Here is a 17,851-nt window from a genome sequence, read left to right as displayed (position 1 = left end):
TATTGTACGAGCACCCTCTAAGGAAGCTGTCTTTATTTGTATTTTGAGAGTGAACACATATATGGAAAACGCTGTGATGGTGATACAAGGCTCAGTCCCTTTTTAACTGACTTCCTAGGGAGAAAGTCAAAGACGTGGAAAGCAGAACAATGGAATGCGAACACAGAAATTACCTCTGTTCACCTCGGTGAGTAAACACATGGCCTAAATGCAGCCATTCCCAAGACGCGTCTTTGCTGGAGGTAAAGGCTAAGTAAACAAAACGCCAGGCTGTGTGTCTGAGACAGATGTGATGCTGCATATACTGGCCTTGTGTGCAGAGAAGGAATTTTGGTCAGACCATGAAGAGAAAGGCAGATGGTCACATGGAATCAGAAGTCCAGTTCTTTGTGACCGGGCACGTCTCGCTGGCAACAGTTAACTGTACACACGGCCGTTTACTGGAACGGGGGCTTCGGTTTCCCTTCCCATCCCCAAAGCAGTGCAACAGGCAGGTAACGGACGCAGAACAGAGGAGGAGCATGTTGTTAACTGGGGGACTTCAATGCAGCCTGTGGGAATGAATCCATGGGCCGGGCTGGAGTGACGGTGCCCTCGGCCGCATTCCCCAGGGTCCTCTTACGTTGTGCGATGGTTATTTACAGGAGGGTTAGACAAAATAGTTAACTACTAAAGGTATCCCAAAAAGGGCCTGAGAAAATCTGGTTAAAATGTATAACCTTGTATTGCTACAGATGGGAGCAGTCGTTTTTATCTCTTTTAAAAATAATAAAAAGATTCTGTTAAAAAATATATTTATCCAGAAAGATGTTGATTTGAACTCTAAAAAGCAAGGTGGATTCACCATTTTCCCTTTTGAGTACAGAGCCACTGAGTTCTGTCTGTAGCTCCCTTGCTCGTTTCAAGCCCACCCCTTCCTCTCAGTGTGCCCAGGGCACGTGGTGGGGTCTTCCCAGGCCTCTGGGTGGAGACCTCTCACCAGAGAAGGCGTGGAACACACCTCTGCTTTGGTGATCCTTTGGCCAGCCTGCCCACTTCAAGAACAAGCCTTGGGCTGTCCTAGCTGCTCCTTCAGGGTCAGGATTAGCTGCCTTGGGTTTAGCCTGGAGGATCCTGCTCTCAAAGGAACTGCCTTTACAAATTCAAATCAGGCCCCTCCTTGACAAGAAGAGGAGTGAGGTGATTTGAAACTATCAGTAATTTTTAAGGCTAAGGCAACTTCCGTTGTCATCTGTGTATCTTAATTTGATGCAAATAGTTAACCCTAAATCTAAAATAGATCCTGTACTTATCTCCTCTTCAGCTGGGTGGGAGGGTTGGAATAAGGTGGGGGTGGCTTAGGAACAGTGAGGGTGCCCTGGAAACCCTGTACAAAGGTAAAAATTAAAGAGCAGATCGGCACAGGTGATCCATTTCTTTGGTGAACTGTAAAGAAGTGTCTCCTAGGTCCTCATACACCACGCTCTGCAAAGGCTGCTCCTCTCCTCTATAAAAGCACCCGACTCTGCAAGAACTCATCATCACTCCTTGATAAAAATTAATCTACAAACCTGGGGCGAGGGGCAGTGGGAGGAGGGACTGGGTTTGTATCTAAAGCTGGTAAGTAAAAAACGTGACCTGCAAGCCAACAGAGCTAATGGAAAGTGACGATGCTCTCTCCTCCCCTGATGCCTGGAGCGCAGGGGCGGCGGGACCCCAGCCCCTTCACCGGGGAGCGTGGCGGGTGGGCCCGGAGGAGCCCCGGCTCTGCACCTCTGCAGAAAGCAGGGGACAGCTGCCTTCTGCTGCACCCGTGTGAGGTGCAGTCCCGCGCAGGCGCAGTCCCTCGGCCGGGAGCGCAGACGGGGCGGGAGGCAGGCGGGCCTATTTCTCGGTGAGTGACAACTGGAGGACTTGCTGCAGCTCCGCCTCCTCCTCGCGCAGCCGCAGCTCGCGCTCCTCCAGCTCTTTGGCGGAGAGCTCCATGGCCAGCTGCAGGTCGCTGTCAAAGCGGCTGGTCTCACTGGAGGTGCTGGAGCCCAGGCCTTCGGAGCTGCTGAGGAGGCTCTCCTGGATGGCCCTGCGTTAGAAGCACAGAGGGGAAGAAACAGTCACCCCCGCGGGCCAGCAACACCCATGCTTCTTAGCCCGGGACCCAGTGCCCTCCGTGCCAGGCGCTTCTTGTCCACTCAGTATGCATGAGGCCATCAATCTCACCTAACTAGGGATGCAGGTGCTGGGTGCTGGTACACACCTGCCCGAGATTACCCAGCCTCTAAGGGCAGGGCTAAGAATTGAACTCGGATCTATTTTAAAGCAAATCCCAACTTCTTCAACAGGTTCTCATATGTGCCCAGATTATAGGAAGATGCTCCATAAAATGAGTCTTTCCAGGTTAACTCCTCATCAAACGGATAATCTGGCAACTCTCCAGTGGTCCGGTGGTTAGGACTCCAAGGTTTCATTGCCAAGGGCGTAGCTTTGATCCCCAGTGGGGGAAATTGTATAAACTTCCCACTAAGGGCAACTTAACCCTTCTGTGATCATATTACATTCTTCGCAGAAGATCAGAAAACATTTACGGGGTGCCTTTCTGCCCATGACACTGGTAGAGGAACTGGTCAGCAATTCTATCACCAGTTCCTGGAAGCTCAGCCACCGTGAGCTTAGAGCTAATTCAATGAGGAACTGCCACAAAGGAAGCAGGAGAGCCAACATTTTATCAAGTCTCTCCCACCAGGCCTGCTGCTGCGTGTCCTAGGCACCTGTACCAACCTCGGGTTAATCAAGAGTCAGGTCAATCACCTTTCATACTGGGCGTCGTAGGCATGTGCCTGGTTGATCCCTCCATTAGAAGCTGGTCCTGAAAGCTCCTAGGAAAGACAAACGGATGCATGTGAATACCCCTTAGAAGGAATAAAGTGTTGTACTGACAACAAAATGAAAGCAGCAAGAACAAGGTTAACAGTATTTCAAGTCCATTATCATCGGTGCTGGGTGAAAAACTAACAGGGACCGGGATTATTTCTAAAGTAACACCCAAACGTCAGGTAGTACAGGGTCCGCTACCCTGACTGACAGCTCCCAGTTTTCCTTACTTGATATCAAACCAATCTATTAAAAACTACTCAACCTTAGGCAAAGTTTAAATGAACAGAGCAAGACCAGAATACGTAACTCATTATTGGTCATCTTTGGCTACTCCTCTTTTCAAAATGTATGGTCAAGGTTGATGGAGCTGTTGGGGAGAAATAAGCTCACTTAGAATGGGGAAAGGAAAGGCACACTGGATTGACGGTGAGGGTGAGGGGAGGGAAGCCTCTCGGGAACATGCCAGCATTGGGGTCTAGCCCTTGGCCCAGCAGCCTCAGAAAACAAAATGGCTCTAAGAATGGGTCCATGGGAGGGAGGGCTCATGCTACCAAGCTCTGAGACTCCAGAAAAAGCAAGAATGTGAAAAACCTCGGCTGGGAGGACACTGGAGTGTGGGCACCGTTCTCAAAGCTTAGTGGCTCTGTGAAGGCAGGCACTGGGGCTGCTTCACCACAGAACCTCCCAGCACCTGGCACAAAGCAGGCACTGTGCAAACATCTGCTGGATGAATGATGTGAGGAAAGCAGTGGATAGCAGGAGCCTAGGACCACACCAAAGGGCAGAAGCAGACCCCACTCTTGTAGAGCAGGAAGCCACCAAGTCTGGCAGGGAATATCCTATAAATGATGCTGACTGGGGCTACGCATGTGGTCTTATATAAGAAGATTTCATAAAAGACCAGGGACATAAAATATAATCTAGGTAAATACCACAAATATGCCAAACTTGTCATTTAGAACCAAAGACTGGGGCCAAACGGGAGGGTAAAACCTTCCCAGCCCTGCCATTGGTTCTGATACATGTACCTGGCTTCGGCTGGACTCCAGTAAGCTCTGCTGGATGGCAAACTGCATTATCTCGTAATCTTCATCCTGCAGATGCACGTTTCTGCCGTTGTCTTGAATGTGGTAAGACTCAGGGATTTCAAACACAGACTGATCAACCTCGAAGTTTGTGAGAGGGGCAGCTGTAACACAGAAGGTGACAGTCCAGTGCCTGAGTTAGCAGAATAAATTTCCACTTCAACTTTTATAAACATTTTTTAAATTAAAATGATTAATATCAAGATTTGCTGCTAGGTGAGAGAGATTTCGAAGAAGAATAACCTCGACAGGGAAAAGTACCAGAATACTGTTGTTGTTTTTTTCCTTTTTGCCTTGACTTTTTTTTTTTAGTAATATAATGCATAATCACCAAAAAAAACAAAAAAACAAAAAACACAAGACTGCAAAATTAAAAGTGAAGATCTCTCTCCCTACACCCTGTCTGCTATTTCCAAATGCCAGAGGTAACCAGTGTTTACTTGTATGTCCTCTGAGGAATGTGATGTGTGTGTGTAGATATACACACAATCACACCAATGTCTTTATGTTTTCCTTTATTATTATGAAAAATAGTAAACATATAAAAGAGTATATAATACACCTGTAAACTCAAAAGTGATAATAATAAAAACAAAGGCCTGCATATCCTTCAACTAGCCTAAGACACAGAACAGTATTGTACCATAATAAAAAAGAAAACTGAAAAAAATCCAATTAAGTTTCAGTATAAGTGAGTAAACTAGAAAATAAAACTAAGAAACAAATCCATTTACAACAGTATCCAACATCTGAATGGGACTGATGGCAAAGGAGCCTGAGGAAATTAGGGGGAGTTAATGGAAATGTTCTGTATCTTGCCTGTAGTGATGGTCACATGGGTTTGTACACATTTGTCAAAATGCAATGAACTGTCACATTTAAAATGGGAGGATGTGATTACATGTCACACCTCAGTAAAGTTGTTTTTTAAGATAGGCTGTCTTTTTAATTCAAGAGGGGTCATATTCATACATTCCTACAAATTTTTTGTTTTACTTAATCGAAACTAAATCTAAAATTTTCTTTCATTCAGGACAGAAATCAACTTCATAAGATACTCTAATTTCAAACTGAATACTCAGTATAATGATTAAATGTATGAATTTTTTTTTAAACCACAAAATCCAACTTTTTTTTTTACCTGAATCAGGCTGGGTCCCTTCCACATGTGGAGATACAGTTTCTTCAGCAGTGCTGCAGCCATTAACATTTCCAAATGTAATCCGTGCATTTAAGACATGAAACAAGGGAATTTCTAACAAAATAAAAGCTTTTATAAATAAACTTTATCCAGAAGAATAACAGCCACCACTTACTGAGCACTTACGATGCTGGTACCATGCTAAGTACTTTCTATAAGTATGATTTCATTTAATCAAAACAACCCTTTCCCAATATTCATACAGGAAGACTGAGATAAAGAGAGGTTAAGTGACTTCTTCTAGATCACAGGAAGTGATCGAGCCAGGTTTCAAGTGTTATGAATATATAACTATCCAAAAGGTAAATTCTTCACAAGCAATTTTGTATTATATGTGGTACCATGCGCATTAATTCAAGCCCTGCTGCTGCTACTGCTAAGTCACTTCAGTTGTGTCCGACTCTGTGTGACCCCATAGACGGCAGCCCACCAGTTCTGCCGTCCCTGGGATTCTCCAGGCAAGAATACTGGAGTGGGCTGCCATTGCCTTCTCCAATGCATGAAAGTGAAAAGTGAAAGTGAAGTCGCTCAGTCATGTCTGACTCTTAGCGACCCCATGGACTGCAGCCCACCAGGCTCCTCCGTCCATGGGATTTTCCAGGCAAGAGTACTGGAGTGGGTTGCCACTGCCTTCTCCTATTCAAACCCTAAAACATATTACTGTATCAGAGGATCTTAGTGTCAACTGTCTTCTTCAAATAGTAAGTCTAATTTGAAGTTTCACTTCAGTAAGGTTTGATCTTAAAACAAGGCATGTGTCCCCTTTTGTGCCTTTGTCATCTGTCAGCATCATCTTTAAGCAGCACTGATGGCTGGGGAAATTCCTAATTTTGATGTGCAAAATGAACTAAGAACCAGGACACTTCTGTAAATCACACTGAACTCGAGGACAAGTCTGCCCTCTCCCATTAAGTCCCTTGTCGGGTGCTCCTCTGCTTGACTGAATGGTACCTATTTTGATGGGAAATCCGGGCGGGAATTCCAGTTTGATGAAGTCTCTCAGCCGGGCAAAATGAGCGCTGGTGCGGGCCATCAGGTCAATGATGGGGACCACCTGCTCTACCAGGGACAGCGGGAACTCCTCACACATCCACAGAGTTGCTTTAAACCTGCCGGATTGGGTGAGATGAGACCAACTGAGGCCGGCTCCCGGAGACGGGGACACTGCGCAATTCCTCTGCAGTAGCCTAGACAATGCCCAGTTCCCTATGCCCCAGTCTCCCCAGTTATCTCACATCCCCTGCGTCAGAGCTGGGAAGGGATGAGAGCCACAAAGAACTTGCCTCACCCCGAAATCAGGGCAACTGGGGGCAAACGACCTGCGCCACAAGCCTTAATCGATAGCAAGCAGAGAGTATTGGTAGCTGGGGGAAACCATTTCATTTGATCAGTTGAGGCTTGTCGGCAGTTAAAAACAAAAAAGGAATTCTTATATCCAGTCTATATTCTATTTGGAGAAGGGCTAATAATAAGATGGGAAATTTACTGTCGGCTTTCATCAGATAAAGTGATTTTAATTTTTTGGGGGGGTCACTCGGAATGCGGGATCTCAATTCCCCAACCAGGGGAACTTGTGCCCCCTGAAGTAGCAGGGCAAGAAGTCTTATTAACCAAAGGGACTGCCAGGGAAATCCCAGTAATTTGAAATTATTTTTCAAGGGAGGGGCTGGAAGAACCATGACATGGGAAACAGCACAACTTCTCAAACAAATAAGAATCTGTAAGTTGAAAATGACCACTGAGTCCGTCTTACTTTTGCGTCCTAATCGTCAGCTCCTTCGGCCTTCCGATGTCCCTGTCTTTCAGATCGAACTCTTCGTTGAAGTACTCGTCAGGCGTGATGGCTGTGGGGTTGTGGGCCGTGGCACACTCTGTCGTGAGGTCCTGCCGAGCCAGAACTCAGGGGAGTCAGAAATGCCAATGCTGCTGGCAAGTGGAGGTCTATGGCACCCAGCCTCTGAGGTGGCTGTGTTAACCAGCTACAGAGCAGGAAGTTCTGGTCATTAACTTTTTTTTTTTTAATTAAGTTACTGCACAGAACACCTACAAACCTATTACCAAACTACATGGCCAAGCCTAAAGGATTTCTCCATTTCAAATCATTTCTCCAATCTCCTCTGCCTTTTTACCTCCTGATTAGAGAAAGGAAAAAGAAAAGAGATATAGACAGAAATATCTGAAAGCATATCTTCAGACTGAACCCAGGGTTCAGTCCCTGGGTCAGGAAGATCCCCTGGAGAAGGAAATGGCAACCCACTCCAGTATTCTTGCCTGAAAATCCCATGGATGGAGGAGCCTGGTGGGCTACAGTTCATGGGATTTGAAGATTTGAAGATCAGGTTCCAGCTCTGTCCTTCTCTAGCCTGTGACACTGGAAAGGTCACTTCATTTTTCAGACCCTCAGTGACATCCGCAGCAGCAAATTTCACACGGTTATTGTGAGGACTGAGTCAGAAAATGTTTGTTAAGGTGCTCTATTAAAATATAAAGTCCCGAATCCTTTTTTTTTTTTTTTCCGGTCCCATTTTTATAGACAGGTCCCAGTTTAAAACAGATGCAAGAGAAAGCACCTGATTCCTATGCTCACTATCTGCATCTAAAATCTTTTCTTTTCCAAGACTTACTCATCTGATTCTCTTCCAAAAGAACATCTCCGATTCCAGCTGGGGAGTGCTCTTAAGCTTTTTCAAATAAAGTGGCCTGCTCAGGATGCAGGAAATTCCACCAGAAGCACAGAAAAGTCATCTCCTGTTAAACCATGCTGGAAATCATGCTTTGACTTACCCCTTGAGCACCAAACTGGTGTTCCACAGTCCCGAGCAGCGATTCCAGTGGGTTCCTGTCGGCTACAGAGGGGGGAAATTTATTTGACTTTACTTATGATTATAGAAAAAGATTCCTGTTCTACCTTCACATTTCTCCATCATGCATTAGGAAATCCATCCATGAACAGGCCAATAAAATCATCTCTAATAACCATCAGCTAACATTCTTTCTGGGGGCTTCCCAGGTTGCTCAGTGGTAAAGAATCGACCTGCCAATGCAGGAGACCTGGGTTCGATCTCTGGGTCAGAAAGATCCCCTGGAGGAGGAAATGGCAACCTACTCCAGTATTCTTGCCTGGGAAATACCACAGACAGAGGAGCCTGGTGGGGCAATAGTTCATGGGGTTGCAGAGACTCAGATACGATTGAGTGACTGAGTATTTCTATGACACTTTTATTAAGGTCTCTAAGCTCGATGAACAGAGTTTTAAGAATTCAATCAGAATTACTACAAAGAGTTTAGATTTAGGAATGAGCCAGATCTGATTCCAACTGTACCTTGTGGGTCACCTCTTGTGTGACTGAGGCCTTAGCTTCCTCATCTGTCGAACTGGACTGAAGGGAATAGTAGTGGACGAGGGAGTTAACAGTGATTGCATGTTTACCGCGTGCTGCAGGCCCTGGTCTCCAATGTGCAACAACTCATCTCATCCTCGCAATGACTCTTAAGGCAGGTCTGGTAGCTGAGGTGACCATGGCACAGAGTGGGTAGGTAACCTCACAAGGCCCCACTGGCCTCAGCGAGCTGAGATAAGGCGGCCACATGCTGGCCACGTTTTGGTTCAGAGCCCAAGTCCTGTCTGAATCTCCCACCATGATGCTTTGCACTAACTCACTTCAGTGATAAATACTCTTCAATATCTTTATCTACTTTTTCGACTTGACTTCAACAACTGTTCTTCATAAAACATCAGCAAGGCCTTGTGAATGGCTTTAATTACAGCTGATGCCAACTACAGGGAAGTGCCACCAGGAGTGAGTCAGACGAGGGAGAAATTTATAAGGAGGAAATTCGGATGGCATGACCCCATCACATTGACCCCCAAGTTTAACACAGCCGACGAAGGTGTGCTGTAGGCTAGAAATGGGGCGGGGCGGGGGCAGAGAGAAGGGAAGAGATTACCTTTATATCTCTTTTTTTCTTCCTCGGTCAGATGTTCTGTCCGTATTTTGGTGATCACACTGACATTGTTCACCGTGTAAACCTTGAGAGGTGTGTGCAAAAGGAAACAGTGACATGGGGAATCAAAATTCAACAGATAAGCAATAGCAAGAGCAAGAATGCTGAAGCCAAAACAAAATAAAGCCAAAAAAAAAAATCCAGCAAAATAAAAAATGAGAAATGGTTAAACATTCATTAGGACTCTTCAGAGAATATACAACAGCTACCAACTTAGAAGTGTCTCAGTAGTTACTCTGCATCCCTGACATCTTTCATTACCCCTGAGGAGTTGACAGGGACAGGCTGCTCCTGCCTACTTGCCCTTCGTGTTGCCAAACCCTCTCAAAGAGGGGCCTGCAGTGTAGACCTCCCAGCTGAACTTCTCCTAAGGGAACTGAACCTGTGTCGTGTCCCTGGACTGATTTTTGGTAATCTTATACCAGGACTGACCCAGACAGCCATCTGCTGGGGCAGAAGGAAAACGGAAGGAACACAAGGTTCTCCACACCAGTAAGATTAAGAGAAAACCAGCAAGCCACTGCTTAAAAGGTATTCTGTTTATTGACCCCAAATTATTTTAACTGCCAGGGTCAATGCTCTTGTTTTCAAGGTTGACTAAGGAACACTGGGTCTGAAAAGTTAAATGTTATGGTTCACAGAGAATTAACTGAGGATGCCTAACACTGGATTCCCAGTGTTCAAAGATTCAGGGAACACACGCAGCACTTCTAAGTGCATCTCGCTGAGTGTGACGTAAGCCTTCCTTGCGCACTTAAGAGGTCACCAGAGGACCCTGCCGCTCCTGGCAGCGTGGCTGTGAGCCATTAACCCCCGCTGTACTGCAGGCCTAGCGGGAGGCCAAGAGACAGCTTCCCAGTTGACAAAATGCCAGATGACTCGAGCGACTGTCGTCTGCACTCTGACAGCTGTGTTCTAAATTCACTGACGTCATGTGAGTGGGCTGGGCGCCTACTGGTTTACAATGGGGTTGACTAAGAATATTGGGAGACTCCTAAAAGCTATTTTGCCATATATATTTTTTAAACCTACTCAGGTGATTAAAAAAGAAAAAAAAAAATGAACAAGCATGTTAAGTCTAGTCCTTTCTTTTCCTTTTGTTTTTAAAGAAAAAAATTGTCACTCTCACCAGGACAACTGATACTGGGACTCATTTCTCTACAGCAGTTTCTCTTTGGCCTAACTAGAGACCTCCTTGGGATGTGCTAGTTCACCTTCTGCAAGTCAAATAAGATACAAATCCAAGGAAGAGACATGCTAGACAGAACTTATTTCCCAGAGCACCTCCTTAGCACAGATGCATGACAAAGTCTGAACAGACCCCTCATTTGCATAGAAGCTAAAGAGCCATATGAAATCTTATTTTAAGAGTGTCCTTTTACCTTTGCTTCGTAACCATTAACAACTTCTGCTTTATCTGTCCTCCAGCCCCAGAATCCGGATTTAGTTCTGATAAAAAGTGAACACCACAAATTTCCACATGTACAATATGCCATTCAGATTCATCCCTGCAGCCTTTACAGGTTTTCTTCCCCCAGCTTAAGTGAGCGAAGGACACTTGGAAATAAGGGTCCCTCTGTCCACGGAAGGATGTTGCTAATGACAGATGGCTCAAACAGCTCCCCGCACCCCCTCCCGCAGTTATTCATCAATTTGCCTAGTCCCCTTGGCAGAGAAAGCCTCCCCTCTTGGCTTCGTGACAAAAGCTGCCAGCAGAGGCGACAAAGGTGGTGGCACGCATGGGACAGCTGCCTCAGAGGCGTGAGCGCAGATGGCCAGCAGCCAAGGGCTCGCCGCTAGGTGGGGGAGCCTTTCCTAGGTCATCCCGACCACAGGCGCTGACAGGGTCGGCAGCTCCAGCCCCCTGAGCAGCCGTATCTCAGCCTAGGAATTCTTAGATCCGTGAGGCACAGGCCATCCTGCTCCTCGGGAAGGAGAAAGCGGGTGGGGCGGGAACTCATGGCTGTGGGGAGCTGTGTGCAGAAGCCGTGAGCACCAGTAAAAAGGCTTCGGAGGCACGCTCTGTGTCCGGTTTGGTGCAGCAGTGGTGGGAACCATGTCTCAAGTGGCTTTTAGCCTAGCCCTTGAGTCCAGCTCCGTTGGAGCTGCTTTAAAGCAGTCAGCACTTCGGCAGCAGCTGCAGCCTTGGTTAAGTGCCTGAACCCCTCGTTACTCCACTCAGTATACGCCTGGAAAAAAACACATTTAGGAACCGAAAGCAGCCAAGAGGCTGTGGATCGTTTTCAAGGCAGCTCACTCTGGGAAACGCTCCCACGCCCCGGGGAGCCCTGCCCAGATGGCCCCTTTGTCTAGGATATCACATCCCAGCTCCTTGCGACTGCTGCACTTGGGCCTGCCTGCCGCCCCGACCCTGGGGGACGCAGGGCACACACAGGTGGCAGGGAGGGGGTGACCTGCACCCTGTTTTTCCAAACAGTCTGCTTTTCTTCTGATGAGATCTGGTCAAAGAAATTAGTCCAGGCTGGGAAGAAGGAGTTTCAGGTGTGTATTATAGTCCATCACAGAAAGGAGGGGCCAGAGCCTTAGTTTCCCTATTCATTATCCACCATTAGTGCAACATCAGTCAGCAAAAACAAGACCGGGAGCCGACTGTGGCGCAGATCATGACACTCCTTAAGTAAAATTCAGACTTACATTGAAGAAAGTAGGGAAAACCACTAGACCATTCAGGTATGACCTAAATCAAATCGCTTAGAATTATACAGTAGAACTGACAAATAGATTCAAGGGATTAGATCTAATAGACAGAATGCCTGAAGAACTATGGAGGTTCTTGATATTGTACAGGAGGCAATGATCAAGACCATCCCTAAGAAAAAGAAATGCAAGAAGGCAAAATGGTTGTCTGAGGACTTACAAATTGCTGAGAAAAGAAGAGAAGTGAAAGGCAAAGGAGAAAAGGAAAAGATATACCCATCTAAATTCAGAGTTCCAAAGAATAGCAAGGAGAGATAAGAAAGCCTTCCTCAGTGATCAATGCAAAAAAATAGAGGAAAACAGCAGAATGGGAATGACTAGAGATCTCTTCAAGAAAATTAGAGACACCAAGGGAACATTTCATGCAAAGATGGGCACAATAAAGGACAGAAATGGTATGGACCTAACAGAAGCAGAAGGTATTAAGAAGAGGTGGCAAAAATACAAACAACTATACAAAAAAGATCTTCATGACCCAGATAACCACGAAGGTGTGATCACTCACCTAGAGCCAGACATCCTGGAATGTGAAGTCAAGTGGGCCTCATGGAAGCATCATTACAAACAAAGCTAGTGGAGGTGATGGAATTCCAGTTGAGCTATTTCAAATCCTAAAAGATGATGCTGTGAAAGTGCTGCACTCAATATGCCAGCAAATCTGGAAAACTCAGCAGTGGCCACCGGACTGCAAAAGGTCAGTTTTCATCCCAATCCCAAAGAAACACAATGCCAAAGAATGCTCAAACTACTGCACAATTGCACTCATCTCACATGCTAGCAAAGTAATGCTCAAAATTCTCCAAGTGAGGCTCCAAGAGTATGTGAACTGAGAACTTCCAAATGTTCAAGCTGGATTTGGAAAAGGCAAAGGAATCAGAGATCAAATTGCCAACATCCGTTGGATCACAGAAAAAGCAAGCGAGTTCCAGATAAACATCTACTTCTGCTTTATTGACTAAGCCTCTGACAGTGTGGATCATAACAAACTGTGGAACATTCTTAAAGAGATGGGAATAGCTGACCACCTGACCTGCCTCCTGAGAAATCTGTATGCAGGTCAAAACAACAGTTAGAACTGGACATGGAACAACAGACTGGTTCCAAATCGGGAAAGGAGTATGTCAAGGCTGTATACTGTCACCCTGTTTGTTTAACTAAAATGCAGAGTACATCATGCGAAATGGTGGGCTGGATGAAGCACAAGCTGGAATCAAGATTGCAGGGAGAAATATCAATAGCCTCAGATATGCAGATGACACCACCCTTATGGCAGAAAGTGAAGAGGAACTAAAAAGCCTCTTGATGAAAGTAAAAGAGGAGAGTGAAAAAGCTGGTTTAAAACTCAGTATTCAAAAACTAAGATCGTGGCATCTGGTCCCATCATTTCACAGCAAATAGATGGGGAAACAATGGAAACAGTGACACACTTTCTTTTCTTGGGCTCCAAAATCACTGCAGATGGTGACTGCAGCCATGAAATTAACAGACACTTGCTCCTTGGAAGAGAAGTTATGACAAACCTAGACAGCATATTAAAAAGCAGAGACATTACTTTGCCAACAAAGGTCTGTCTAGTCAAAGGTATGGTTTTCCAGTAGTTATGTATGTATGTGAGTTGAACCATAAAGATGAGCTGCTGAAGAATTGATGCTTTTGAACCGTGATGTTGGAGAAGACTCTTGAGAGTCCTTTGGACAGCAAGGAGATCAAACCAGTCAATCCTAAAGGAAATCAATCCTGAATATTCATTGGAAGGACTGAGGCTGAAGCTGAAACTCTAATACTTTGGCCACCTGATGTGAAGAACTGACTCAATGGAAAAGACCTTGATGCTGGGAAAGATTGAAGGCAGGAGGAGAAGGGCACAACAGAGGATGAGATGGTTGGATGGTATCACTGACTCAATGGACATGAGTTTGAGTAAGCTCCGGGAGTTAGTGATGGACAGGGAAGCCCGGCATGCTGCAGTCCATGGGGTCGCAGAGTCGAACATGACTGAGCAACTGAACTGAACTGAGTGCAATGTGACCCACTCAAGGAAAGAGAGGGCTCCTAAAGGGATGACCCTGCAGGCTAGCTGTCTCCAATTCACATTCCAGAAAAACATTTAGGGACCACACCTGACTGATCAATAAACCCAAGGCCCCTTTTCGTCAGTGATCAATGAAAATCCAGATCTTCCTTTGGGGGAACCGATTGATCCTCAGTTCCTGTCTCTCAGTAAGAACTCGATATCCTGGCACAAGAAATCACGGGTTTTTGGCACCCGGTCTTCTGAGGGACCAAAGGATGACCCAGTCTGCTCCACAGCATCCTTTGTGGATGCTGAGAAATCAGAACCACGTTTTTTCCCTGGGAACCACCAGGTTCCTCACTCACCCACCTCTGCCCCATCCGCCATCCCGGATGCTCCATCGCCTTCCCCATGTCCACTCTCTGACAGCTTAGGTCCTGAACTCAACATCTACATCCTGTTTTAAAACCAAGATTCTGGTTTTAACTTCTTGATCAACTGTATGTGCAGAGGCTCTGAAAATGACAGGAGGAAACCCAGCCTCCTCTTCGGCCATTTTCCCTCTGCCTGTCTCCAATGAGACCAGCACCCCAAAGGCCACTGAGCTGGTGCTGGGCTCGGAGGCTGCCTCACGGGTTGGGGGCCAGGGCATGTTCTGTTTGAGGTGGGCAGGGCAGGAACCTTTCAGACGAGAGAAAAATCCAGACTGCAAACAGAGGGTCTATACCCAAAGGCCAAACTTGAACGCAGGAAAAGTACATGTTTGCCAACATCGAGCTCCGAGTGACAGATGAGAAGAAAGAAAGGGAAGAAAAAGACTATCCGAATATATCAGACCCTCATCTGCTAAATTTAATCCGCTGAATGCTTGCTCACACCTCACTTGGGTAAGAAGCGGGCAAGCACACTTTTTCTATTTCTACCAGCAAACCTCACCCTCGTGAGGGGCTCAAGTCCTTGCTCAAAGCACAAGAAACTCACTGAGTACATATTTCATTCTGAGCCCCACCAAAACAGCAGCTGCTTTCCAGAAAATTCTCTTTCAGCAACTCCCCGTCAGTTGCAAAAGGAGGGTTAGCCTGAACTATCTGAAAACCCCGAGGCCACAGGAATACAAAATGCAACTCAGTACAAACGGAAGGCGCGGTCATTGCCCATCTACCTGCTGGGTAACAGCCAGTAACCATCACCTCTCTGTAAACAACACTTCAGACCAAACAATGACCCTGCAACTCTGCTGCTGAACTAGAGGGAACACTGGCTCTTCTCACGACATCTGAGATTTCAGCTCAAGATTCATTCTTTTTCTCCTTTCAGCTGAGGAAACAGAAACCCGGAGATGAAGCTGCTGGCTCAAAGCCGCAGAGGGAGCAGCTCCGCCAGTGGCGCCAGGTTCCTCCAGCCCTCGCTCTCCCGTCTTCCAGCTTTCAGAGCAGAGCCCTGAGCAGGCGGGCCCTCCCGTCCTGCACAGGCAGGTGCTCAAGCCTGGAGATGTCTTCCCAAGACCCTTCCAGGTATGGTCAGTCCCTAAAGCTTGCTGTCCCAGGAAGACAGCGGCTGTCACCTGGTGAGACCGGTGCCCAGAGGCTGACGAAAGGGCACTGACCCTGCCTCGGGGGCATCGCTCCCAAGGCAGCAGATACCTGACGTTTTCTCTTCTGCTACCAAACACACACCCTAATTCCACAGCTTGGTCTAAATTAGGGGGAAGGGGCACTTAAGTCTTACGTCTGACTACACAGAAGACTCCTGGTTTTAGTAATAAATTTTCTACTGGAAAGAAAGATGAAAAAGAACAGTTCATATACTCATTAAGAGAGAAGACAGCCTGAGTCCAGGAGAACGCTGTCTGTGTCGGCTCAGATGATGCGGCTTTGGTCTACAGGGAGCGGGATGTGACATCCTAGGCAAACACTCAGGGTTCATGTAGACTCCCTGGGTTCAGTGTGATCTGTGGAATAAACTCTTAGCCTAACTAATAGCTGTGACAGCCTCTGTCCCCCTCACAAAGCCCTCCCTGCCTCGGAGCCGCCCTTGGGGAAGACACCCATTCTCACCTGGCTTAACTGGGGCAGAGACCTCCCCAGAGGTTGCTCCAGATAAAGTCTGGAATCAAACTGAAACCCTCCAGACTCTTGCTCAAAACTGTTAGGCCTCATGGAGAAGCAGAGGGCGGGCAAGGGGGAGAACCACATTGAACTGTATGCCAAGTGTGAATCTGACTAATAACCAACCACATTCGATACTGGATCGCTTCTGCCTCAGAAACTCAAGCTCCATGGTTTGGGACAAGGGGAGTCTTGTGGACTGCCAAACACAAAGATCAAATTCAGGTAAAATCTGTTAGAAAAGGGCCCATAAAAGAATATGAAGACGTTTCTCCAAGACTTCACCAATGTGTGATAAAAATGCCATATGGTGGAGGATGTCAGCTGTGGTTTCCATTTGGTTGGAGCAGAGATCAACTTTAAAGCCCACTAGTGTTTCTTATGCCATAGTAGAAAAAAAATTCTAATCCACCCATAGTTTCCAATTAACGTATACATGCTATAAAGATGGCAGTAATGGGATTAGACTTGAAAATGCAGAACTTAAATCCATACCTTTCAAAAGCAATGTTTTTAGTATCAAGGCTGGTGTTAATGACAGGGCTTGTGAGCCGCCTCTCAACCTCCCTGCTTTTAGGTTTCATCAGGTCCAGAGTGAGCCGTTCCATTTCCTGGGAAAGGTCAAAGTGTTCAGTGGTGACCACTTTGTCATCATGGTTGACTTCCATCAACTCTGCCCAGTTGTCTGTTAATGGAAACAAGGGCATAACTAAGTACAGCGCAAGGAAGATGTGAAACCAAAGGAGCGTCGTATATTGAACTGCATCATCTTTCACACACACACGAACACATTTCGATGGTGAAAAATCACTCTGAACTTAGCAACAGCAGTGACGACGACAAGGGAAACCACTCACCTTCTCCTTTAAAGATGAAACTCCGCCTCCCTCTTATCCAGCTCATGTTCTCAAAGCCCAGCAGCGTGATATCCACACGCAGTTTGGCACCGCTTTTCCAAATGCGACAGACGTCATTCGGGCATATTCGGGAAACCAAGGGCACTGGAGAAGAGATGTATACTACTGAGAAAAGCCTGAGGGCCCGGCAGAACAGTCAGGCCCCGCAAATCAGGACCCTGACTTTACTGAAAGGACAGGAGAGGCGAGATGCCAACAGTCATACAGAACTGGCTCCCATGCTTATGATACAAGAAGTCATTCTTAAGGAATGAGAGTGGACTTTCAGTTCTAGAGCCATTTATAAAACTGCAGATCTATGTCTTGCCCAGAGAAAACGCTAAATCAGTTTCTCAAGTGTGTTCTCAGCCCCAGATGAACCCCTCTTATTGGCCGCCAGCAGGGCTAGTGTGTGTCCATCCGGCCTCAACCCACTATCCTGTCATTCCCACGAGTCACGAGATCAGATGTCTAAAACATGCTGCTTTATCAAAACCTGGGCTCAGGGTTATTATCTTCATTAAAAAGAACTCAGATGTATAGAAGACTCTCAAGTTCTCTTCCTTCATATTACTTTTTACTTCGTTTAAATGTTTCATGGCAAATATGACTTCGTGCCTGAAAGGGAAGTCTGGAAGTGAAAATTGCTGAGGCTCTGGGAGCTGGAAGCTGTCATTAACTGATCTACAAGACACAGAAGTAGAACATCTAGGAAAATTACTGTCAGTCAATTTGCCTTACATAAGATTTTGGAGCAATGCATCCATTTTGTTAAAAAATGAGCTATTCCAATATTCATCTCATCTTCTTCCTTAGAAAAACAAGTTTAAAAGAATCACATTGAACTACATAAGGAAATGAGTAACTGAATTATGATAAATCTACTTACTAAAGACTTTAGCCCCTTTAAAGTGACATCTTAAAAAAATGAATAATATGGATAAATGTCAGCCACAGGTAACAAAAGGAGGAGA

General features: G+C 46.1%; 1 protein-coding gene across 2 annotated transcripts in view; it reads right to left on the bottom strand.

Moving 5' to 3' along the window:
• The window catches only part of ANKRD13A (ankyrin repeat domain 13A), a 34,763-nt gene continuing 16,912 nt past the window's right edge, over positions 1-17,851 (bottom strand). For both annotated transcript variants that reach the window (XM_044930053.2, XM_006052938.4), the window contains 11 exons: positions 16,839-16,982; positions 16,477-16,666; positions 10,524-10,590; positions 9,085-9,166; positions 7,921-7,982; positions 6,890-7,020; positions 6,088-6,245; positions 5,077-5,190; positions 3,879-4,039; positions 2,785-2,852; positions 1-2,059 (listed from right to left, as the gene is read on the bottom strand). In XM_044930053.2, coding sequence (XP_044785988.2) covers positions 1,864-2,059; positions 2,785-2,852; positions 3,879-4,039; positions 5,077-5,190; positions 6,088-6,245; positions 6,890-7,020; positions 7,921-7,982; positions 9,085-9,166; positions 10,524-10,590; positions 16,477-16,666; positions 16,839-16,982 — 1,373 coding nt within the window. In that variant the 3' untranslated portion in view covers positions 1-1,863. The remainder of the gene's footprint in view (positions 2,060-2,784; positions 2,853-3,878; positions 4,040-5,076; positions 5,191-6,087; positions 6,246-6,889; positions 7,021-7,920; positions 7,983-9,084; positions 9,167-10,523; positions 10,591-16,476; positions 16,667-16,838; positions 16,983-17,851) is intronic.

Source organism: Bubalus bubalis, chromosome 17 (genome assembly GCF_019923935.1).
Source record: "Bubalus bubalis isolate 160015118507 breed Murrah chromosome 17, NDDB_SH_1, whole genome shotgun sequence".
Lineage (NCBI taxonomy): Eukaryota > Metazoa > Chordata > Mammalia > Artiodactyla > Bovidae > Bubalus > Bubalus bubalis.
Note: the sequence above shows the minus strand (reverse complement) of the source record. Positions and strands in the feature narration are given on the sequence as shown.